Here is a 26,152-nt window from a genome sequence, read left to right as displayed (position 1 = left end):
GTAAATATTCAACTGTGAATATTCTTTAGTTGTTACTTTTCTATCAGAAGAGATAGTTCCTTCTATGCTGCCTAGTGGGCAATTTCCTCTCTGTTTCTTGGGCCAAATTCCTGATGTCAAAACCCCAGTGGGGTCCTGGGGAGCCAGGTGTCTTCTGCTGCTGCTTTGATGAATCTTGATGTTTATTCTTCAACGTGGCCTATTTAAACAGGTATATGTACATGCAATGAAATTTCTAGATGAATAACATAGCCACAGTGTTTTTGTGCTTGTGTGAGTGTGTGTGTGTGCGTGCATGTGACAGTTGTCCTGGACTCCTTCCATATAGAACCATAAAACTTACAAGGAGATACGCATCTGTTTTAAATAGTGAATATTGACTTTTCTTTTTCTTTTTAAAAGCCAAGAATTAGCTAGGGCGGGTTTCTTATTTGGACCTGCCAATGAAAGTGATCTTTGTATTCGTATTGTGATCTCAATGATCAATCTGGATCTATCCTTTGATTCTGTGCCATATTTATCATCCACAATCTTAAGTTTTTTCTAGACTATGTAATCAGTGTGTGGGTGCCTCTTGATCGCAGGAGACTTTGAATTTCCTTTTAGAGCTACTTGCTCGTAAAACAGGTGCCACTTGTTTTCTTTCCAGATCATACAATAGCTGTTTCAAAAACATTGTGTCTGCTGTTCAAGTCCCGGTTATTTTATGAAAAAGCTGCCTTTCTAGCACAATAGATTGGGAATTTTCTTTTTAAGTCACTTAAAGGGTTTTCTTCTACATGCGTCCTGGAAAAATAGACCAGGGACTTGTAAACCTCTTTTGAGGGAGTGTTTTCTTTCATTCTGTGATTTGACAGAGTTGTGGAGGCTGTTGATCCAAGTTGCAACTTCTGTGAATTAGAATTTTAGTTCTGGGCTGAAGCAATCAGATCCTGGAGAGATTAGGGACTGCTGGTGCCAGATCTCTAGAAGTTGATAGTCTCTGTTTGATAAAAATAGCACCTTCAGCAGGAAAGATAGCTAATATTGTTTGTTCTAGAGCTGGGATTTTCCTTGTCCCTTTTTCTAAATTTAAGCTGGCGAGCTTTGCTGGGGGAAATGTAGCAGCAGGGCATTATCGCCTTTCATTCTTAATTTGAAGATAAATTCAGTGTCCTTTGTGGCGCCCCAGGCAGGCATGATCTTTGTAAATCACTAACAGTGCAAGTGCCAAGGAAGAAGGTGCCATATTTCCTTCTTGAAATGGAAGTATGGGAGGATTTCCCATGCAGGGATGGAAAATGTAGTTAGAGGGATACACATTTTAATTTATAGATTGGTTGGAGGAAGGAAATAATAATAGCATAAATCGGTTAACCTGAAGAGAGGATTTGCAGATTGCATCCCTCCAAAATAAAAACCCTGTGTGGTTACTGTTTACTGATGCCTGGCAGATTTCATTGGCCTGTGCTAAATTCTTTGAATGAAAGGTTGGCTCAAAGCATCCTGGAACGAGGCTAAAAAAAAGCTACAAGCAGAGATTGTCATGGAGGCCAAAGAGAGCGCCTTGGAATGCTTTGGTCCTCTCCCTTTTAGCATCACCGTTCCCATCACCTACTCTTTTTTCATAAAGTCTTGTAAGAATCTTAGTTGGCTTCCACTAATGGTTTGTCTACTGGGTATGGAATCCTTCCGAATTGCTTTCCTGTGTTTTTAACATCTTGTATGATTGTTGAGCCCAAGGTTGCTCATGGTTTCCATTTATGGCTGTAAAACTTCTTGGAATTCTAGTTAGGCGTTGTCTTTTGAAGACCGCCAGAAACGGATGATTGGCTTGTGTGCACTTTTAACGTCGGGTACCTCAGCGAAGCTGCTCCTTTTGTGGCCTGCATCAGGGTTTTGATACTTTCTCATCATGGAAATTGAGTGTGCTTTGGAAAAAATAAACTCAGAACTGAGTTCTACTCTTACAGCCAAAAGGTACCAACACTCAATGTACATCGGATTCACACTGGTTTTATCTATACCTGAGGTTGTGCAAAGGGATGATATATACCACCATTAACTTTCCATGATGCAAGAATATTTTAAAATTTTTCAAAGCAGGACCTTGTCAAAGGAGTTTTTGTGGGGCCTCAGGGCTGGAAGTTTCTTGAATTGCTGTAATTTTACTTAAACGTGCGCTGTTACAAACACCCAAGATGTTTGGCTCTTACAAATCTGGAAATTGGAAGTTTATTGATGTAGCAACATCTATCTGAAATGGTCCTTTTCTTCTAGTGTCTTAGTTCAGTTGGTAGCTTGGCAAAAAAAACAAAAATCTTCGTGGCCATACAATCTTTTGTTTTCTAATCAAATAGCCTTCAAATGTTAGTATTTTAGCTCATTCTGGCTATTGAGGGATAATCAAAAGTAGAGTTATTTCCATTTTTGATGAATTAAAAAATAGAATCACCCACTAAGATCATTTTATTAAGATATTTTTTAAAAACATTTTTTTTTTAAATGTAAAAGTCGTTTTCCAACAAAATTGTGTATTTGGGTTTATGGCTATATAGTTTGTCTCAAATGTTTTTTCTATCTCAAAATAAAATGTTTGTGAAAAAGAACCTGCTTATGTTTTGTTTCACGGAGATAAATATTTTACACCAATGGTTGTAACTTGAATTTAATCCCTTGGTTCTAACTTCAACATGGTGATGGTTGGGCAGATTAGACTTCCCTGTCTGCTTCAGTATAAGAAATCCTGCCTGGGAGCAGGAGGTTGGACTAGACGACCTCCAAGGTCCCTTACAAACCTAATATTCTATGCATTCCAAAGAACCGATCCTTTTGGGAAGATGTCTACTGTATTTCGTTCATTCAACACCTCCTTCAGGATGTACAACTAGTTTCTTTTCATTCTGGCCACTTTTATACAGATACATCTCTGACCCAAGTCGCTTTTTTCCAGTGCTTTTGTAACTTTAAACTGTCACTAAATGAACTGTTGTAAGTCAAGGACTACCTGTAAACTTTCCTAAAGTTTATTTCAAGCCTCTCTTGCTTCTAAGGGGTGGGGTGGGGCTTTTCTAGATCCCATCCTCCCTTCTGGTTGAAGGCAACCAGATCTTAAACTTAAGGAAAGGTATCAAAGTGCAAGGAAACCATTAATACAAGCAGCTGCGATTTTTCCTCATTTTATTGGGTAAATGATTTAAAAGGTAATAACAATAGTGTTAAAACTACTACAATATCTTTCCACAGCCATATCTCACAGATCCACAAATTACCTTCTAAAGTAGTTTTTTTTTTTGCTTTTTCCTCATTTTTACCTTTAAGCCATACTTATAAAATGCCCGTTTTTTAAAAAAATCAACAGTTTCTTCACACTAATAGCAAATAAACATGGAAATAAGAATCTAGTCTTAATGGAAGGAGGTTTGTGGTAATCTGTGATAATATTGTAATCAATAGTCAAAGGAAAAGAAGGGGGAGGGGCTTCTGAGCTACTCCAGGTAGATCATCTGCCCACCTATGTCACTTTTTCCATTGAAGATAACTAGTTATTATGCTGGTGAACAATTAATTCTTTTAACATATAAAACACTAAAATAACTTAGAAACTAGATTCAAATCTTTTGGAAAGAATCAGCTTTGATATACAAAAACAGTCATAAGTTGTTACAAAAGTTTTTTTTTCTTTTTAACTCAGTGCATTTATGTACCAGTGTGACCACTGGCTTCAGAGCAGAAGGAAGTTTATTTCTTTCCTTCCGAAACAGTAATAATAAAAAAAGAAACAAGGAAAAAAACATATCTTTGTATATAAAGAATCATTGCTGGTCTTAAGAAGTGTAACCAGAAACCCTTAGAATCTGAGAGGCACATGTCGGGTTTCTATATTATTTTATTTAAACATAAAGTCACCAGTTTAATTTCATCAGAGGAGCCGCGGCAGTTCCTCAAACTTAATTAACATCACTAGCAAAAATCAGTTAGAAACTGTACAAAAATAAAAAAAGTTAACCCATTTGCATCCTGCAGAGACTTTGAAGGATCGGAAGGCAGACATTTTAAGAAGCAGCATTGAGGCTCGGCTGGAGGTGTCTTTGGTTCAGTCCAACACACAAGAATGTCGGCTACTCCAGACAGTTTCAAGAACCCAGAACAAGCTGAAGACACATCAAGAGGTTGAGATCATCAATATGAAATGGGGGTGGGGTGGGTGAGGGGGTGGGCCAGGGGCTCCCAGCTGACGGCGCATCAGCACAGGATGCCTCCTCCCTCGCGGGGTCCGTGCCCAACCCCAGCGCGAAGATGGTATAATAGAAATGCACACTGCAGCACCCACATCTCTCCTGGATGGAACAGTAGTCCCATCGTCTCCTCTCTCTTAGCTTCAGACGGATGTTAGTTCCCAAACTGTCCTTCACCACACAGGTGTAAGAAAGAAAACATTTAAAGCTAAAACTAAACCGCCTTTTTGATTTATTTTTTGGAATGAAATAAGGCAAGAAAAACACAACCGCTGCCTGAACAACAACAACCTATGGCTCAGTGACCCAAAAAATCCCCGGTTGGAAACTGACACAGCTTTGCAGATTGAAAAGGAACCGCAAAAGCTACTTTGGGTCTGGGGGAAACGCCTAAGGAGGGCAGCACGGTTGGGCAATTAAGTAATGCAGGCGTCTCCAACCTTGGTAACTTTACGACTTGCGGACTTCAGCTGCCAGAATTCCTCAGCCTCAACCAGGCTGGTTGAGGAATCCTAGGAGTTGAAGTCCTCGAGTCGTAAAGTTGCCAAGGTTGGAGAGCCCTGCAGTTGGGAACAGCAGTCCCGTTGCATGGCCAGCCCTTCCCTGACCCAAGAAACGCAACCAGGAAAAGCGAAGTACACGTGCCACTGAAGCCCACGGATCGCCACCCATATGTCCAAGATTATCGCTGATGCATCTCGCCAGCCTTGCAAGATTCCAGGAATAGCTCTCAAAACAAACATAGATTTACAACAGGTTCAAAAGAGTCTGGAGGTTTTTTTGGTTTTCGTTTTTTTTTTTAAAGCGCACCTTTCCAGTTTGTTCAACCCTTTGAACGACAGCTGTTGTTTTTGATTAAGTTCCCAAAGCAATAGCTATATGGAGACACTCAAAACGAGAGAAAATAAAAAAATATTGTGCATTATGCTGACAAGATGATCCTTTGTTTTTGTTTTTTTGTTCCTCCTCCAAGCCACGGTGGGAAGTATTGCTGACCTCTTCCTTCAAACCCTGCAGGATTATTTTTATTTAAATCAGTATATCATTATTACACTGGTAAGAAATTCTGTATAACATCTGCATATATTGAGGATTTTTTTTCTAAAAAAAATCTGATATGATTTTAGAGTCCGCATGACCAGTCACGTGACCTGCTTAAGATGATTAGCACCTTTAAATACACACATATATTTTTAATATATATATAATAGATCTTTTTTTCCTTTAAAAAAAACTTTTAACATTGAGCTCACCCAGAAGCATGAACTGTAATGAGGAAGATGGCTCTGTGTGTGTGTGTGTGTGTGTGTGTGTGTGTGTGTGTGTGTGTTTGTATGTTGGGTGGCCATGGTAGATATTCCAAATGCTTGCAGCAGAGAAATTTTAACTTGTGCTCAAGTTTCCCTTTCAAGGCAAAACAGGGAAAGTTGCAATTAGACAGCAACCGACAATACTTTTCACATAAAAAATGAACCCCTTTTTCCACCCTCCCGTTAGGGAAAGACACCCCAGAACTTCAAACCAAAGCTCCAATGGGTTCTTTCCTCATCCGTTGCCCTTTTTTCTTTTTTTCAGGATTTTTACTTATTTGAAAATTAAGGCATCGAAACAGAAAGTTAATATTCAGTCGTTCAAATACTGTGGATCGAAGGAAAGACTTTCTCCTCGCTTCCCCATCTGGGATCGTAGTCAATTCTTTCAACAATACTTCAGGGCCTGTGATACGGTTTCCTGTTGGTTATTATGGTAGTCTATGTCTATGAAGATCGCATCCCTAAATGGGATGAAATGTGGGGGGGTGGGGGGGGGGGCGCGACACGGACTTCTGCCAAAATGGTATCTGCTTCCTCCAAGATGTTCTTCTAATTACCAAGAAGGATCTGTGGAATAGAGCTCTGAGATCTATTTCATTAAAGTTTGTACGAGTTCAGGAACCACCTGAAACGAGAACTCTGAAAGCCCTTCTTAGAATTCAAGGTCGGTTAGGACGAGCTACCTCTGCTACTTCCACCCCGAGATGGTAACAATTCTGATTCTGCTAACTTGTCTACTATCCAAAAATATTTCTAGCGCTGCATTGCAGGTTAATAAAAAAAAGTAACCGCTATTAGATTTTTAATTTAAAATTACTAACCTTTAGGATTTTTCTAAAAATCAGTGGGCTTTTCTTTTTCTCTTTTCTTTCTTTCTTTGTTTCAGTGCACCTACTTTGGTTTTCATCAACAAAAGCACCAAAAATTGTGCCATCAAGAATGGCTAATTTATACAGGGGCAAGCCTTGTAAGGTAGGAGACAAGAATTGGATCCTGCTCTCCAAATAACATTTTTCACCTGCCTGGAAAGTTTAGAATTTGGAATAGGTATCTCCTCTTGTGCTTCTGCTGTCTTACCTTCCTTCCCAAAACTTGTGTCCCCCTAAGGCACTAATACCAAAATTTGCTGACTTCCTAATACAGCAGTTTCTTCAAGCTACTCCTCCTGATTAAGACTCCGTAAGAAACAGATATCTGAGAAGTGAAAGAGAATCTTGGAGTGACTCTGATTGGTGCTGTTTGTCAATTTGCTGATGGAGGATAGAGCTTGGCAGATCACACTATCCACCTGAAGACAGATTTAGGAACTGGAGTAGGGAGACACAGACTATCTGCCCATTTTTAGTTCCAGTGATTTGAATGGGCAATTTGAAAGGATTCGAACCAGGATCTCAATCCAGGTCTGTAATAAAAGTCTTGCTACGATTATGTCTAAACCAGGAGTGTCCAACCTTGATGATTTTAAGACTTGTGGACTTCAACTCCCAGAATTCCCCAGCCACCCATATTATCTGGGGATTAACTGGGAGTTGAAGTCTATGCTGGCTGGGGAATTCTGGGAGTTGCCAAGGTTGGACATTCCTGGTACTAACCAAAATTACAATTTGTTTCTCATCATAATTAATTCAGCTTATTACTATTATTTGACTGGGCCAACCAGACCAGGAACCAGAGGTTCGCGTAGTCTCTTACAAGTTTTATTTTGGGAACTGCTGAAGAATTCATCCTATTCAAGGCAATCTTTATCTTGCTTCTGACTTGGGATCCAATATTTTATGATTTTAAGAGCAGACTACTATATTTCGTTTTTCTCTATCTTGACACATTTGCATTCTTTCCTTCCATCTACAGTTTCACAGAAAAAGGTGATCAATACAATTGAGTGATAAATGAAGTAGAACTTTAAAATGTTTTTTTTTTAAAAAAGGACCAGGTTTTTTTATGTTGTCATGACAAAAAAAAAAGGAAATAAAACCCAGTCAGTCCACAGTGACTCATTAAAAAAAAGTGTTTGGGAGGGAGAGAAAAGAGCGAAGGGGTTCTTTGTAACGATGCAGCGTTTCCACCCGTTGCCATGGTGAGCTTAACCTGAGGCAGAGAAGCGTCAACATGGCAACGGAAATTATCATCATAAAATGGTACAGTAATAGAGATAGCTAGACCAAGAAGGAGGGGGTTCTCCTGGGAAGAGGTTTGCAGAAAAGTCCAGAGACTGGTCATACGGCTCAGTGTCAGGAATAATGGTTGTAGGGGGGGAGGGTGTGCCCGATGCCGTTTTGGAAGTGGTGATGCTGTCGGTGGGCAAGGTATTCTGTGTAGCTGACGGTCATCTTCTCACTACGATACCTAAAAGTAAAGTGGGGAGAAAAAGGGATAAAGAGAGAAGGGGGGGGGGAGTTAAAGGGGAAAAAAGGCACAAGCTTAATCTCCTGAAGCCTTTGATGGTGCAGTGGTTCGCATACAGTATTGCAGACTATCTCTGCCCACTGCCCAGAGTTCGATCCTGACTAGCTCAAATTAACTCAGCCTTCCATCCTTCCTAGGCCGGTAAAATGAGGACCCAAATTGTTGGGGGTAATACTCTGTAAACCGTCCAGAGAATGCTGTAAAGCACTATGGGATAGTATGTAAATCTAAGTGCTATTGCTAATGCTATGCTAAAGCAGGAAAAATTAGAAGACTCCAAGGTCTCTTCCTGTTCCATTATTCTGTTCAATTTAAGACATAGGTATCTGACCTTTGGCTTGCCTGGGCCTCCCTGAGTGAAGAGGAATTGTCTTGGGCTGCATAGGAAATATTTAATATAGTTAATGTATATAAATAACAAATTGCCTTGATTTTTAAAATATTTTTATTATATCTTGTAGAGCTGCATGACTAGCTGTCCAGGGCCGCATAAAGCTTGCGGATTAGATATGCCTGGTTTAAGCATTAAAGGAAAACCAGAAGAACAAGAAAAATTCAACAGAATTAAGACTAGGAAGACTTACTTGGTTAAGATATAACTTCCCAAAACTCATTTCTGTCCAGGCTTCAACTCTCATTGTCTCTTACTTACTTATTAAGAAAATTTATGTTGGTTGCCCAACTCACTCATGGTGACTCTGGGCGGTTTACAGAGGTAAAAACCCATACAAAACCTAATAACAACTCAACCCCATCCCCAACAATAAAACCAACTACTTGGTGGGCTTGGTATCACCTTGAGGCCCCCAGACTCTCTGGCCAAACCAGCTTTCCAGGGCCTTAGTGTCAAAGAGGGGCCAATCTTATTTTTGCAGGAATGATGCTCCACAGGGATGGAGCCACCATGGAGAAGCCAGAACTGGAATGGATATGGACAGTCAAGACCAAAGTGATAGGGCCATGACTCTTAAACTGGGAGAGGGGCTCCAACAGATCCCAGGAATGACATCAGAGCTCTCCATCCAGACGAGCGCAGGGATCGGAACAGCTAAGATCCTGCACAGAACCCCAGCAAAACCCAGGAACAGGACTTCTTACCTGGTCAGTTTTATTGTTTTCCTGAAATCGTTTGTGATTGGAGCCTTATAACCTCCTTTCCTCAATAAGGAATCTATGGTCTGAATATGGTCCCAGCCTGTGGAGTCATTAGAAGAGAACACACAAAGAAAAATCAGCTCTCAAAGTTTTGCAAAAGGTTTAACGGATTGCAAAGAATACAAATTGTGCAGAAATTTGTATTTCTAGGGGGAATTCCCACAGGTAAGCTGGTTAAAGCTGAACAATTCCAAAACAACATAAGACTAGGAATAATCCTAAATAAACGTTACCTTATTATCAGTGTTGTGTTCAATTATGAGAAGCAGTGTAACACAATGGCTAATCCCTAACCTGGGGCTCACTGAGGATGATGGAACCTGGTGTTCAACAGTTCTACAGCACACCAAGGCTAGGTTTGGGGACCGAATTGTGTGCAGGATAAACTAAATTAAAATTCTTAATTATCCATAGTGCTGTGTGTTGCAGACTTAGTAGGACAATGCCATGTTAGTGTACAGTAGCCAAAAAAAAAAAAAAAAAGTTCTGGTTTTTGGTAGCCTCTTTTGAGCCTAACATGCCTTTTAATAAAACTTGTTGGTCAGAAAAGGGACTATCAGAACCCTTCTGATTTTCAATCAACCGTGTTTTTCACTGGGAAATCTTGTTTTTGTTTAGATCTCTTGATCCCTTTTTCTGGAATAACAGAAAGGCGGAATCAAAGGTAAATTGTTATCTCTTTTTTGTTATTTATATTCCAATCAATATCCCAAATCATGATAGTTTAGAACAAGCCAACATGAAAGACTTGAAATGAAATCTACTTTACAGCGCAAAGGTCAAATATTTACGTTTTATTAGAGGAGATGACCCCAGGACTATGCAACCCAACAAACTTGCTTGGTTCCTGCTTGTACAAAGGTTTTGAGAGCAATGGCAACGCAATAGGATTAACTACAGATAGCCCTTGATTTACAACAATTTGCTTAGTGACCATTCAAAGTTACAATGGCACTGAAAAAAGTGTTTTATGACCGTTTTTCACACTTAGAACCATCACAGCATCTCCATGGTCACATGATCAAAATTCAGATACTTGGCAACTGACTCATATTTATGATCGGTTGCAGTGTCCCAGGGTCATGTGATCACGTTTCGCAACCCTCTGATCAGCAAAGTCAATGGGGAAGCCAGATTCACTTAACAACCGTGCTACTAACTTAACAACTGCAGCAAGAAAGGTTGTAAAATGGGGCAAAGCGCATTTAACAACTGTCTCACTTAACAATGGAGATTTTGGGGCCCAATTGTGGTCATAAGTCTAGGACCACCTGCACTTTGTCATACATATCATATCAACGATAACATCCATGCAACGTTTCCAAATTATAAGCAGGAGATTCTGTGCACTTTCACAGCACCGAAACCCTGACAAATATATAATTTCTAGTCTTTTTTTTTAAAAATCCAATTTCCTACTAGTGAAAATTTTACTAGCACTTACACTGCTTATTGAAACAAAGTGTTACCCTCTGAACTGTGACCATGGAAAATGTTGGCTAGCGATAGCTTTCAGTTGGAGGCCTGGCATTTAGGCGGTCCTTTTCCTTTCCTACAAGGGGGTCTTAGGGATACTTCAAAAAACCTGAAGTCAATTTTATGAGCGAGATTATACTCGATAGGGCCAATTCTATTTCTTTGACTAGTCTGATATCCTTTTTTCAGAGAATTATCTCAATAACCTATCTTAGGGGTGTATCTAAAAGACATGTCAGAAGAGAGTCTATGGAGACTCACAGTCATCCAGGTCATGGTTGTCCCAAAGATGCTTTGTCAAGAGGCAACTGGACTTTGCTTTTCCTTGAAGAAGTTTTGCTTCTCATCCGAGAAGCTTCTTCAGTTTTGACAACAGTGGGAGGGAGTAGAAGGATTTATATTCCTTGCAGTCATCTGGTCATTGGCACTCTCTCTGAGAGTCATTGAGACCACGTGGGGTTTTATCTGTGCCCCTAGGGTCAGAGTGTAAATTGAGCAGCCCTCTGTCAGCAGAGGGGGAGGCATATGATACCACCTCTCTCCTGTCTACAACACAGTCCTTCCAGCAGTTCCAACATTTCACACTCATTTGCACTGATTCAGGTGACCCAGAGGGCACAGATAAACCCCCAAGTGGCCTCAACGGCTCTCAGACAAAGTGCTAACAACCAGATGACTGCAAGAATATAAATCCTTCTATGCTCTCCCACCATTCAGTCAGAACTGACGAAGCTTCTTGGATGAGAAGCGAAACATCATCAAAGAAAAACAGTTGCCTCTTGAAAAAGCACTCTTGGGTCAGAAGCAGTTGGGTAAGAGGATTTAAAAAGTAAAACAAAGCCCTGAACTGCTTTCATAAATGGTGACAGTGGCCCTTAAAAAGAGCTTTCTGCACAGCTGATGTCTGGAGTTTTCTCTCATTATATCTGGATGGATTATTTTGCCCACTGTCTCTCACCACTGTTTGTCCCACTGCTGCCTATGTCTGGATCCCTTTAATCTAGGGAAGTGCTCTGAACCAGGGATCTGCATTCTACAAGTGTGTAAGTGGCATTTAAAAGAGTCATCCCTTACAATCAAAGGACCGCTCCATCATCTGACATCAGGGCAAGGTCAAAAACTGCATTATAAGTTCCTAGGCATGTTTAAATTCTTCACCAGATCATATGAGATAAAGCACAACAATGACCTTGCTCCTTTGCAACCTCGGGTAAGTAGGTGGCCGTGCGTTTTGATCCTTTTTCATTGATGAATTCTATTCTAATGCCATGTACACCCACCTGAAAGAAACCAGCAGTTTTATTAGTACATTAAAAAAAAATAAGAAAACAAAACAAAGATCGTTAGAAATATAAAACTCTTTGAGTTTGCATGATTATTATTGGATTGGGTGGTATTTTCTTTAAAAGCACCTCAGTTTAGCTTCCTTGAATGGGAAAACTCAGGACCAAGACACCTATTTCTCATTCTGGATGTTTTGGGAGAGGAATGGAACCATTTAAAGTCTCTTATGGTACTCATGGCAGCTCAAATCTAAAGTCTCCATTGCAAACGTTATCTGCTTCGTTTCCACTGTCAAAAGTGATGACATGTGACACACTGGCTGAAGCCGCTGAATTCAATGCTCAGGAGAAGCAGCTGGTCACAGGATTAGAGCATACTTACAAACACAATGACAAGATTAACTTTATTGCAAGAAGCCAGGAGAAATCATTGGATCCAGACATTCAGGAAAGGGTTCCCTCCCCCCCCCTGAGCTCTTCTTGACTACTCCAGCAGTTAGAGACACATTCAAATGCTAGGTCACCAGGCACACGGCTATGAAGCACGAAAGGAAGAGAAGATTTTTGTGAGTTTACTTTAGAGGCATTGCTGAGAGATTCAAATACAACTGGTACAAATTACTTTGGACCAATGGTGCTTTACAGGTTTCTTTTTTAAGGAAGGTCCAAGTTGTTTTTATTTTTAATGAGATATTATTTTTCTTGTGCCTGGTGGTGATTCAAAGAAGTTAAATGTGCCTAGAAAGATGGGAATAAAAATATGAAGATATTCTGGATCAAAAATAAATCCAAAGCATCTACAGTTTGATAATGCTAACATATGTAAGATTCTTACTTAGAATAACATTACATATGAAAATTCAACTTTTTTCTCAATTGCTTTAGAAAAGGCACGTCTTTTCCAAAACTGGTTCAGAATACTCATCAAAACAGTTTTATACAAGTAGTCCTCAACATACAACCATTCATTTAATGAGTGTTCAAAGTTACAATGGCACCAAGAAAGGGACTTATGACCATTTTTCAAATTTACGACTGCTGCAGAATCCCCAAGTTCACATGATCAAAATTTGGATGCTTGACAACTGGCAAGTATCTGTGACAATTACAGTATCTCGGGGCCATGTGATCCCCTTTTGCGACCATTAGATAAGCAAAGTCAATGGGGAAGCCAGATTCACTTAACAATTGTGTTACTAATTTAACAACTACAGTCATTCACCTAACAACTGTGACAAGAAAGGGTTGTAAAATGGAGCAAAACTCACTTAACAAATGTCTCACTTAGTAACAGAAATTTTGGGCTCAAAATTTTACGAGGATTACCCAATTTGTACTCAGATCACAAATGCTAACTATTATGTTAACTATGCTGAATGATAAATTGGTAGATGAGATAGCTGGTCATAGAAGTTCAGAGAACCATAGGGCTGGAAGGGACCTCGGAGGTCTTCTAGTCCAACCCTCTGTAAAATATTTATAAAAATCCCTCCCCAACCCTTTTCTGCAGCTACTTGGAGCTTATGTCCCAGAATTATGAGGCTCAAGAGTATTCAACACCATTCAAATACAACACCTAGGTGTAATTCAAGATATAAAATATATCCACCTTCATGTCACTTACAGAGTAGGAAAGAATCAATTGGCTTCTAAACTCTGGGACTCTTGGTTAATAGTACATTTAAGTTATGTTCTGAACTCCACTTCCAAAATGCATGGCTTTGAGGCATACAAGAATGAATAAGCAAAAATTGATGGCTACTTCTGAGGACCAGACTGCATGGAGAATTAATACTATGAAACTGATTGTTAACAGCCAGCAGTAATATGTCAGCTGTATAACAAGGTCTCATAATTGTGGAGTTACTATTAGAAATAAAGCTGTTGAGGCAGGAACTTGCAATTCCCAGGCTGAAGAGAACAACTATGTCATAATGTAGCTGTCTCCCACCCCACAGCCTTGGTCACTTAATTGTCCATTTGGAAATGTGGAAGAAAAAAAGCGTAGAATTTTATTTCTGGAGCACGGATCATATATATAGGCTTTGATTGGTGTGTGCACTAAAGCGGCAAATATTTTAGTGCATGTTGCTCTATTCTTGCAATAAAGAAACCAATCTTGTCATATCTGGGGAGTATTCTGGCAAGAAGCTCATTTCTGAATATAGGTTAGGTGTCTGGAGACCTGAGTCGTATTGCTGGGTCTAGCACGAAGCCTGCCACTTATATCCACATCAAGTTTCCCCATGCAATGCTGGTATTGAGGCAAAATGTATTGTCTCTGGACAAGAAGTGATCAGCACACCATTGTGAACTGCAGAATTATGGAATAACAGAGTTGGAAAGGATCTTGGAGGTCTCCTAGTCGAACCCTCTGCCCAAGCAGGAGATGCTATACTATTCTGAATGAATGACTGTCCAATCTCTTCTTGAAAACATCCAGTGGTGGAGCACCCACAACTTCTGGAGGCAAGCCATTCTACAGATTAATTGTTCTCACTGTCAGAAAATTTCTCCTTAATTTTAGATTGGATCTCTCTTCATTAAGATTTCATATGTTATTTCTTGTCTTGCTCTCAGGTGCTTTGGAAAATAAGTTTAAGTTTTTGACTACCAGGACATGTGAGCTGCAGATAAATATTTGTTTTGCTTTGTGCCTTCTGACTTCTAGTGACGGCCTGGATTGTCCCTGCAGTTTCTTTGGCAAGGATTTTCAGAAGTGGATTGCCATTGCCTCTTTCCTAGGGCTAAGAGAGAGTGACTTGTGACTAAAGACCCAGCTTTCTTGATGCCCAAGGCAGGACTAGAATTCACAGTCTCCTAGCTTCTAGCCTGATCCTTCAACTATTAGACCAAATTGGCAAAAAAATATAAATTACCTCAAAGGTTCTTTTCTATTGTTTCTTTCTTCCTTGCCCTTTCTCTTCCCCTGTGGGCTGTTTTAAAAATAGGTTACTGATAAAGTCAAAAAAATAGCTGGACTGAGTTTTGCACCCAGCTCTAAAACAAGTTACATCTGTATTGCAGCTGTGTTAAGTGCAGGATGAAAAGAGACTGGGGCTGTATAAGCTAAGTAGATTTGAGCCTGATGAACCACTTAATATAAAAGTGTGTTTTTGACTAAAAAAATTAGTTCTAAAAGATGTTCTAAGCATCAGTTATTCCTCAATGGAATCTCAAATCCCTCCCACGTATCTCCTTAAAGCTACAGATGATGACAATCAAGAGCCTATCAAGGTTTACAAATGTGCTTTGGATATGTTGATCCAGTTACACACACAATAAATGTGCTTAGCCATGTTATATACGCATACCCTTCTTGATTAGGAAAGTCTTATTAAAGAACAGTAGTATCGTTACTTACTAGAGGAAAATAATCCAGCTCTTTCCACAAATCTCCCTCTATCTACAGCACAGGTGTCAAACTCGCGTGTCATGTTGCAGTCACATGACATTTTGCAACGTTTTCCCCATTCGCTGAGCTGGGGTGGGTGTGGCCTGCATGTGACGCATCCGGCCTGCAGACCATCAGTTTGACACCCCTGATCTATAGTATCTATCTACTTAGATACCAACCTGCCTATCATTTGTCTAATAATCTATCTGTCAGTCAGTGAAGTCTGTCTGTCTGTCTGTCTGTCTTGGAAGCGTTCTTTACTCCCCAGAAAACTTCCAAAATTGCTTGTATTCTATGGCTTTGTGTAGTTATATTTCAACTTTAAAAGACAGTGAAATTGGATCCTTGTCCTGACATCAAAGAGACACACATATATTCATCATTAGGAAGATAAATTGACTCAACATCTACATTTCAATACCAGTTGTATGGACTGCATGTGACATGATTTAGACACAGGGCTAATCCATACATGCATAAAGTAGCAGTCTGACACTCTGCATAAACCAAAACTGTAATTAAGGTTTAATTAAGGTTACCCGAACAACAGATAGTAATCTTAGCTTGCTGGAACAAGGCAAGCAAAGCACAATACTTCCTGGTTTGAATTTTAAAAACAAACTAACTGCACATAAGTTTATATGCAGATGCCATTGAAGTGAAGAATACAAACAAAAGGCTTTATCTTTGGGCTACCTGAACAGGTTGCAATGTTAGCTTGTGCAGACAAACCAAGCAAAGCACCCTGGTTCAGATGAAAGAACTAAATGCACTTAAATTTACAAACAGATGCTTTTATTTTTATGTGCCTATGAAAATTCTCATTCATACAGGTTCACACGCACGCACTCACACATTCAAATTTATATTATTTTTGAGGGTCTATGGAAGTTCTCATTCATGCAAATTATGGTTGTCACAAAGGTGCTTTTATTTTAAAGACAACCAGACTTTCTGATTTTTCTTTTAAGACTTTCTGCTTCTCATTCAAGAAGCTTCTTCAGTTCTGAATGTTTGAATGTCTTGAAGAAAAATCAGGAAGTCCAGTTCCCTTTAAAATAAAGCACCTTTGGGACATTATTTCTGAATATAATTTGAGTGCAACCTTTCCATATTGTTTAAGTGACTGGCAAGATTTCTTCTGTCTGAATCTGTCCAATTGCTAAGATTATTATTAGAAATCAGATTCTTTACAACTCATCCTTTCTTTGTGGAAACAAAGCAATTAACAGATGAGGGTTTTAGAATAATGATCTTCTAACTGTGGAAACCTCTCTTTCTTTCGTTCATCTATCACAAGCTTTTTTAAAAAAAAGAAAGCAAGTTAAAAACCGTCCTTTTCTAGAATAGCCAACAGTTTTAGATTAGTAATATTTTAAATTACTCAGGAAATATGGGTAGTCCTTGACTTACAACAATTCATTTAGTGACTGTTCAAAATTACGACACTGAAAAAAGTATTTATGACCATTTTTCACACTTATGACCCTCATAGCACCCCCACGGTCATGTGACCAAAATGCAAATGCTTGGCAACTGGTTCATATTTATGACGGTTGCAGTGTCCTGGGTCATGTGATCACCTTTTGTGACTTTCTGACAAGCAAAGTCAGCGGAAGCCAGATTCACTTAACAACCATGCTACTAACTTAAAATTTGCAGTGATTCACTTAGCAATTGTGAGAAGAAAGGTTATAAACGAGGCAAAATTCACTTAAGAACTGTCTTGCTTAGCAACAGAAATTTTGGCCTTAATTGTGGTCGTAAGTTGAGGACTACCTATACTTAAGTACTCTGCTGTTCTTGTAAGATAATTGACTTTACAGATGTTTAAGGGACAAAAATGTGAAAACAGCAGGCAGAGATTCTAATAATTATTAATGCCCTCTTGTCAATAATTATCTATCTAGAACAGATTAAGGGTGTCCTGCCACAAACTATTCCCTTCCCTTAGCAGCTACGATTTGACCAACAATTTTGATTTCCACATTATTTGTAGGTGGAAATACAGACAGGAATGGAAAAATTCATCTCGACCTCTCTCTCTCTCACTTCCTGATCATGAAAGGGACTATTGTTGCCTTATCTAGAAAAACTTCACTTTCCAACATAAAATGGCCGGAGGCATTACAAATCATTAGGTTAAAATAAGATCTTCTTCTAGTATCCAACGAAGTGTCACATCAAAGCTGGTTTTCAGGAAATTTGACAGGTCCAGATAACGAAACTTCGTAATGAAAACGAAAAACCAATTTTTCAGAAATCACTCAAAAAGGCAGGAGTGCTGATAATGTCAGTTTGCTGGGGAAAGCTGTGAAATCAAATCGTATATGAGCTTGTTGTAATTGTGGTTGATGTAATTCTTAGTCACCCATATTTCTCTAGCCGGTGTACAGGTAGTCCTTGACTTGCAACAGTTTATTTAGTGACTGTTTGAAGTTACAATGGCACTGACCATTTTTACACTTATGACCATTGTAGTATCCCTATGGACACATGATTTACATTTGTATGCTTGACAACTGATTCACATTTATGGTGGTTGCAGTGTCCTGGAGTCATATTGCAATCTTCTGACAAGCGAAGTCAATGGGGAAACCAGATTCACTTAACAACCAGATTACCAATTTAATAATGGCAGTGATTCACTTAACAACTGTGGCAAGAAAGGATGTAAAACGGGCAAAACTCCCTTAAGAAATGTCTCACTTAGCAACATAAATTTTGGGCTCAATTGTGGTCGTAAATTGAGGACTCTCTATAAAATAAAAGCCAACATTCACCCAACTGCTGTCTATAGCAAGAACAAATTGTCACCTGCATGTTTTTTTCATTAGACAAAAGTATTCCAGACATTTGTTCACAAAACTGCCTCTATCTTCTAGTCACCTCTCCCTTCTTTTCTGAGGGGTGGGCAAGGGGAGGGCATGGGTCAAGGGATAGATCTGGGCATGCCTTTCATCCATTAAAAATTCAACCTACGTCCCGGAAGAATCTAGCAACATCTCTTTCGTGGCATCTTATAAATGAATGTTTTGTGGCATCTATTTTATTTCTTATATCCGTGCCCAAATGGATCAAATGTTTGTCCCTGCATTTTCCAGCAGCATCATGACATCACTGCTATGGTTTCTCTAGGAAAAATTCAATCTTGGCTCCTGGCTGCAACATTTGGGAAAGAAAAAGGAGTCTGTCCTAACTGTTCTGGTGCTTGAAGGATGTGCAAGCAAAATCGTCCTGTAGCTTGACCTGACAAAAACAGGACAGCTTTGCTCCTACATGCCTGGTTCTCACTGCAATTGAACTGTGGCAAGGAAGAGTTCACTATGAAGGCCTCAGTATCATCTTCCAGGATATGATCAAGAAAGCAAAGGGAAGAGTATCCTGCCTAGATAACAGAGAGGGCATAAGAATCTGGACTGTGCACTTCTTATTAACTGGTGTGTGTGCACATGCACACGCTTAGCTTCTTGGTATGAATGTAAAAAGGCTTTATTACTAAGTTTTATCCTGACTTATTTACTGGGGGACAAGATAGAGGAAATATTCTGGATCTAAAACTGATTTAATTTGCATCTATTGGAAATATGCTTTTTTTTCTTTTGTGAAAGAAGCTATTCCAATGTGAAGACTGAAAAAATGATATATGTACAGATGGTTCTTGATTTATGACCACAATTGAGCCTAGAATTTCTGCTGCTAAGTGAACTTTGTCCCACTTTATGACCTTTCTTGCCACAGCTGTTGAATGAATCACTGTAGTTGTTAAGTGAGTAACATGGTTAAGTGAGGCTGGCTTCCCCATTGATTTTGCTTGGCAGAAGGTCGCAAAAGGGGATCACATGACCCTGGGATGCTGCACCTGTCATAAATATGAGCCAGTTGCCAAGCGGCCAAATTTTGATCACGTGACTGTCAGGATACTGCAACGGTTGTAAGTGTGAAAAATGGTCATGTCACTTTTTTCAATGTCACTGTAACTTTGAATGGTTACTAAATGAATGGTTACAATTTGGGGACTACCTGTAATCTGTTGACTGTTTTATGAAGTGCTTGGAAAACCCTGTATAGGACCCAGGCTGGGATCTAGCAACAGCAGCTAAATCTTCCTATTAACTTCCTTGAACTGATTCTATTCCTCAAGAACAAGAGTTTGGATAATGCAGCCTAAGGGGCTGCATTAACTGAATCTATCTGTTCCCTTGGCAATAAACAGTAATGCAAAACATCTGCACGAAGCGGGATTGAGTTTACTGGCCATATGAAAATCCAACCTAATTTGGATTTGCAGTTTTTATTTTAGCAACTATTCTTTCTTATGGATGTGGCTCCTCGTTTTCTGATGAATGAAAAGAACTTGCTTTGTGGGAAACTGAATCGATCTAGATATCAGCATTTAGCTCCCACTAAATCTTGCCTTGTTTTATTAATGACCTTGTTATTTCAATTAATATTTTTATGTAAGATGTATTAACCAGATGAACTTTTTAAAAAGATATGCAAATACATGCAAATTAATGATATTAAGGGTCTAAGAATAATTGAAAGAAATCCTGTGGATGTTTGCCTGTCTGGGCAGGAGAGAGAAAGCACACAAGAGAAACAGGAGAGACTAACGACTATACAATTATTCCTGTCTACATGCTCTTAATTTTTTTCCCATTGTAATATGAAGTGGCTTGTCATTTTTTCCAATTAGAATACAAAAAAGACTGTGTAACTAATGTTCTATTTCACAAATGAGGGACTAGGGTCATCTTGCTATAAAGGCTACAGAAAGCTCAACCTTATTCTGTAGGAAATCTATGCCTTTTTGCAGCTCAGATATCACTGATCCTAACCCTCAAAGAATGAAAAATGCTTAAAAAAACCCAGAACACACTCAAGAGCTGGCATTTTCAAGAATTCTTCATTCAAGGCAAAAGCAACATCAGGTCCTTTGTAGCTGAGACCCCCAGCACTGCTTTTGATTCTTTTGATGAAAGCTGATTTATTTTTTTTCAAACACGGAGAATGCCATGCATTCATTTCTTATCCAAGAAGCTTCCTCAGTTCTGGTTCAGTTCAGTTCAGTTCTCAGAACTGAAGAAACTTCTTGGATGAGAAGCAAAACATCTCCAAGGAAAAACAAAGGAAGTCCAGTTGCCACTTGAAAAAGCCCCTATGGTACAATGGAGATGGTCATACTCCTGTAGGATTTCTATCAATGGGGACAAAATCTTCTAATGTCAAAACACAATAATGTCCTCTTGTTGGTGCCCCAGTTTTTCCTATGGAAGGGCAATCATTTACTGGTATGTAAATGTTAGCCAATGTCTTTTGATAAAAGTCTGTTTCCCTTATTTTGGCAATCTCCACCAGTGAAAAATCAAGAAACTGTAGTTGCAAATCTCCATCCTGGATCCTGTTTCTTGGTTAGTGTAGGTAGCTTTCATTTACTTTGTTTCCTCCAGAAATGCCACACATAAAACTACCTGCCAGTTATCTTAGCCAGCTAAAGATAGTGAAAGCCTTTTCACTTGCACGATGCCATATGCTTCCATCTGCCGTTCTGGACAGCAAACCTATAGGGATACCACTGATTGAAAGGCTCTGTTCCTATGATTCTGGAGAGGTGGAAGCCTCTGGACATGTCTTTCTTCACTGGTTTTTTTACAGAGACATTCAAACAAAATTTATTTTCCAGACAATTAATAGGTATCCTGGCTGTTTGGACATCATTTATCTTCAGTGACTGCTTAAAGACGAATGATCGTAGTCACAGTGCAGGTTAACTAGATTCTGCACAGCAGAACAAAAGATTCATCAGAACCTGATGAATAATCTATTATAACTATTTTACACAATAATGCACTAAATCTTTTGGTATTATCACCTTATTGCATTTTAGTATTTAATGGCTATAGGCCTTCACAGTTTAAGAAATTATATTATAATATTAATATTAATATTATTTATAATATAATAATATAATATAATATAATATAATATAATATAATATAATATAATATAATATAATATAATAATATAATATAATATAATATAATAATATAATATAATATAATATAATATAATATAATATAATATAATATAATATAATATAATATAATATAATATAATAGGCTGTTTTCTCGTTTACTTGCAACTGAGATAGGATTGCCAAATTACAATTTTTAACATAGATTTTGTTATTTCTTATTATTTTATTCTAGAATTTTTAACTAGGTACTTTTTTAGTATTTTTAATTATACTGGTCTTTTGACTGTAACAAACATTTGCCTGACTGACTGCAACAAACAACTATAACCTAGCCAAAAAGATCTGGCATATCTAGAAGGAATGAGGTTTAGGAAGAATGGAAAGAGAACTGTAAAATATTCTCATTTTCATGGAAAGAGATGTCTACCCTTTATCTAGTCCTCTTCTTCCTGCAAATTTTCTCCAGTGTCCTTGTCTATGTCCTTATAGAGTTGTTCTGACCACAGTTTGTCTCTCTACAGAAAACTGCAATTTTCATTTTTCAATTTCGTTTTCCAAACATGCTGACAAATATTGATTAACCGTCAAGAACCTTCATATCAACTACGCTTCTCTTTTTTCCTTGTGATTCCAAGTGGGTTGCAGTGTAGGAAACATCACAAAAGTGGCATCAGATGAAATGGAAGAAAAGTACCGTATTTTCCGGCGTATAAGACGACTGGGCGTATAAGACGACCCCCGAATTTTCCTGTTAAAATATAGAGTTTGGGCTATATTCGCCATATAAGACTACCCCTCTTCCAACGCACACCAAATAAAAATTAAAAAACATCACCCACAATGTAAAAGCAGCTGTGCTAGACCCAAAATGGCCCCTGCAACAAGCAGGAACCTCACACAGCCACAAAAAGCCCAAAAAAACAACTTTCACACTTTACACACACACACAACACAACACAACACAACTGGCTCACCCACAATGTAAAAGCAGCTGTGCTAGACCCAAAATGGCCCCTGAAACAAGCAGGAACCTCACAAAGCCACAAAAAGCCCAAAAAAACAACTTTCACACTTTACACACACAAAATTCCACATACAGCTTTGTGAGATTTTGTGTGTTGGTGTAGTTAGAGTGAAACACTACAAAAACATACTAAATCTCAGAAAGCTCCACAAATATTATTTTATTTTATTTTAATTTTTATATGAAAGCTAAATTTAAAACTTCCTAAACTTTAAATGGCTAGGTCTAAAAAAGAACAACTAAAAAAAACCACAATTAACTATTTTTTTTAAAGATCCCAAAGGGGAAAAAAACTTACCTAATAGAACAGGGATCTCCAACCTTGGCAACTTTAAGACTTGTAGACTGCAACTCCCAGAATTCCTCAGCCAGCTTTGTTTTGCTGGCTGAGGAATTCTGGGAGTTGAAGTCCACAACTCCCTGCCTGCTTGATTGCAGGCAGGGAGTCGCTTGCTGATGGAATGGATTCAGGCAAGTGAAGCAAGGCAAGTGAAGCAAGGCAAGCAGCTAAGGTAAGCAAGCTGGAGGGGGAAAACTTTTTTCCTTCTCCATGGCTCTGGCGATCCCAGCTGAGTTGCCTGATTAGCAGATCGTCAGGGCTTGGATCGTCAGAGCCATTTAAGGCTCGTCAGAGCCTTTCGGGCTGGTCTGCCTGGTTACAGGAGAATGACACCAGGCGTATAAGACGACCCCCGACTTTTGAGAATATTTTCATGTGTTAAAAAGTCGTCTTATATGCCGGAAAATACGGTAGTCAGAACAAGTCAACAAAAAAAGAATGGAGGATCACTAAAATTTCATACTTTTTCCCATAATTATTGGGCAAAATAGATCCCAGAAGTGATGGAAAATAAATTTGAAAGAGGTGACAAGGCAGACATATTTTGTGAGACAATTCCAACCAAAGGCAGTAAAGACTGGACTCACTTGCATTTCAGTCAACCTTTGGACAGATAAGGAAGATACAGTGAGGTAAGTGAAGGTCAGAAGTATGAGTAAAATAGAATATAAGAGGAAGAGATTGCAAAAGATTGCAAAGAAGAACTTTGATAATAAACTTAGAAATCTGGGAAGGATTGGATATTTGGTAAAAAGCCGTGTGTTAATATTTAAGGATAGATTTAAAGTAATCCAGGCGTCAATCATGATGACCAATGGTGATAGCAGAGATAGGACTGCAGTATTAGACATGGTGATAGCCTTTTCCAAAATAATAGAGAGGAAAGATCTGTGTAGATCTTTGCAATCAATTGGAAAGATCGTTATATCAGAATATAAAGGAATGCAATATAGGCAACCCATTAAAGCAACCATGTCTATTTCCAGAAAGGCACAGGGAGATTTTCATTGTAGCCAGACAACCTTGGAAACAGAGGCAGCTGCTTGAATTAGCTGCAGACATGTTAGAGAATTACAGAATAGAATTGGAAGGGCTCTTGGAGGTCTTCTTTCCAACCTTCTTCTCAAACAGAAAACCCTATACCATTCTGGACAAATGACATCCAATCTCTTTTTAAAAACCTCCATGGAGCACCTGCAACTTCTGGAGGCAAGCTGTCCCACTGCTTCAGACATCTCGCCTTAATTCTAGGTTGGATCTTTCCTTGAGAAGCTTCATATAACAGGGATGGGCAACTACAGCCCTTTTACAAATGCTTTCCAGACCATTCAAACCAACTATTTCCAACACAATTTCTAGCACTCTGCAACTAGATTCCCAGTGTTGTTGCTGAAAGGATTTGGCAACTGATAAATAAGGGGCATGAAGGAAAAAAGAAAAGAGAGTCAAAACAAACCAACCAAGAACCCCAAGGCTGTGGATTTGGGCTGTTCAGCATTACTTCCCATCCCAAAAAGGTTCAACTCATGCCAACTTCAGCATGCATGCATGCATGCATCACAAGAGCAACATGCCTTAAGAGATTGCGAAAAAAAATGGTGTCATGAGTCTTAAATTAATTAAATAAATGCATGTTTAAGTCAGATCATGTTCTTACTTGATGAACCCGTATAGCAGGCTCATCGTGGGTGGAAAAGGATTTAGAATGCACAAGCTGTATTACCGTATATATGCAGCTGGTTTCCCGTTAAGGAACTCTGCCTGGTCAACTTTAAAGGTATTTTCTCAGCTCTGAACCATCTGTTGTCCCCGATATCATGATTTATACTTTTGCCCTTGTTCTTTTCTATTTCATCCTCTCTTGACAGAAATGCAGTGTATAATATTTGTAGAAATAATAACAGTGGGATACAAAAAAACAAATTTAGAGCAGGTAAAAGAAAGGTAAATCCACAATGTCCAATTGTATCTAAATCTACGGGCAGAGCAGTTTCTTAGCCAAGGGAGCCAGTGTTGTCCAAAAACATTTTCACAGTCATGGGCCAGCATGACATCACAGAGCGTTGTTACCTTCCCACCAAAGTGGAACCTATTGATCTGCTCAAATTTTCATGCTTTCAAATGGCTAGGTGGGCAGGAGCTGGAGCAGGAACGGGAGCTCACCCCGTCACGTAGTGCTCGGGTCTCGAACCCAGGCTGTCAGCTTTCCAGCTGACAAGCTCAGTGACTTTAACCATTGAGCCATTGCACCCTCTAAATTTAGGACAGCTTTTCTAAACTGGGATGCCCTCCAGTTATATGGACTTCAACTTCCAGTATTCCCAAGCCAGCAAGGGCATTGTTGAAAATTCTGGGTGTTCATCCATCAGAAGAGAGCCAAGTTAGAAAAAAACTAAGTGAAAGCTTTTGATGCGCAAATCATCTTTTTTTCCCCCCAGTAACATCTTTTATTATTTTCCTAAGTCATGTTAAAAATAAACTATATTTGTCTGGGCCTTCTGATTGCTTTATGTGAATTAAAGGAAAGATGAGATTAAAATGGGAATCATCTCTTTTTCCCCTTAAACATTTTCAGAGAAAATGTTTCTCTCTCTTTTCTTAGGAACCATCTCACGCTGTGTCTCCCTTGAGGAAATAAACTGTGATTTTTCATCATGTAATTTGCTCTACATATCTACAGGCTTCAGATAAGAATTGTGGGTTAAAAAAATAAATTCAATATGGACCCCACATAAATCATGTTCAAAGAAGTGTTTGCCCAAAGCTGTCAAGTATGATTTGCTTTAGTCATATGTGCTTAAAAGGTCTGACACCACTGATTAATTCCAATGATTCTTTAAGCTTCCCAATAAAATGTAATTTTCTACACACTAACTAGTCAACACCTCCAAACTCTCCAGCCAATTATCCATGCTGTTTGTGATGAGAGAATATGTTTGTGGTTCTTAAATGGAAAACACCAGGGAGCTCATCCGGGAGGGCGAGAAGTGTACATTCAAGAGAATCCTTTTCTCAATTTTTTAACTTTGAGTGTGTGTGCCTTCCAGTCAATCTAGATACCAAAAGAAGAGAATATTTAGAACACAGAACATAGAATAACAGAGTTGGAAGAGACCTGGGAAGTCATCTAATCCAACTCCCTGCTCAAGCAGGAGAATTGTTGTGACCTAGGCTCACTTAGTCAGTACAAGACACAAGTCCCAATCAAAACTATTTTATTATAACAGCTGAGAATTACTTAATTCCCAGCTTAGTCAAAATTAATTCCAAAACAAGTCCTTCAGAAAAAGTCCTTCAGGCTTATCACAAACCTTTATCTTCTTTGGCACCCTGCCAAAGGTGCCACAAAGTTCAGAAACAAGAGACGCCGACTGGAAACAGATTTAGCAACATTGCTTTCCTACAAAGAGCCCAAGAGCCTTTGCTGCTCTTTTAAGCCTTATGGGAGGGGCCAATCATCTCCTGGCTTTACTCCCAAATCGTCCCTTTTGCTTTAGCTGCTCTTGCCTTCTGATAGCTCTGCGCATGTGTGCACTAGGAACAGGCTCCTCCTGTTCTTTT

The 26,152-nt window shown here is 39.0% G+C and overlaps 1 protein-coding gene across 1 annotated transcript in view; it reads right to left on the bottom strand.

The window, feature by feature from the left end:
• Nucleotides 1-3,159: 3,159 nt before the first annotated feature.
• The window catches only part of AMMECR1 (AMMECR nuclear protein 1), a 116,854-nt gene continuing 93,861 nt past the window's right edge, over nucleotides 3,160-26,152 (bottom strand). The window contains exons 4-6 of the mRNA XM_070952077.1: nucleotides 11,757-11,847; nucleotides 9,035-9,131; nucleotides 3,160-7,876 (exon numbers count right to left, since the gene is read on the bottom strand). Coding sequence (XP_070808178.1) covers nucleotides 7,762-7,876; nucleotides 9,035-9,131; nucleotides 11,757-11,847 — 303 coding nt within the window. The 3' untranslated portion in view covers nucleotides 3,160-7,761. The remainder of the gene's footprint in view (nucleotides 7,877-9,034; nucleotides 9,132-11,756; nucleotides 11,848-26,152) is intronic.

This window comes from Pituophis catenifer, unplaced genomic scaffold (assembly GCF_029215685.1).
Source record: "Pituophis catenifer annectens isolate HBS135680 unplaced genomic scaffold, rPitCat1.0.hap2 SCAF_11, whole genome shotgun sequence".
Taxonomy (NCBI): Eukaryota; Metazoa; Chordata; class Lepidosauria; order Squamata; family Colubridae; genus Pituophis; species Pituophis catenifer.
Note: the sequence above shows the minus strand (reverse complement) of the source record. Positions and strands in the feature narration are given on the sequence as shown.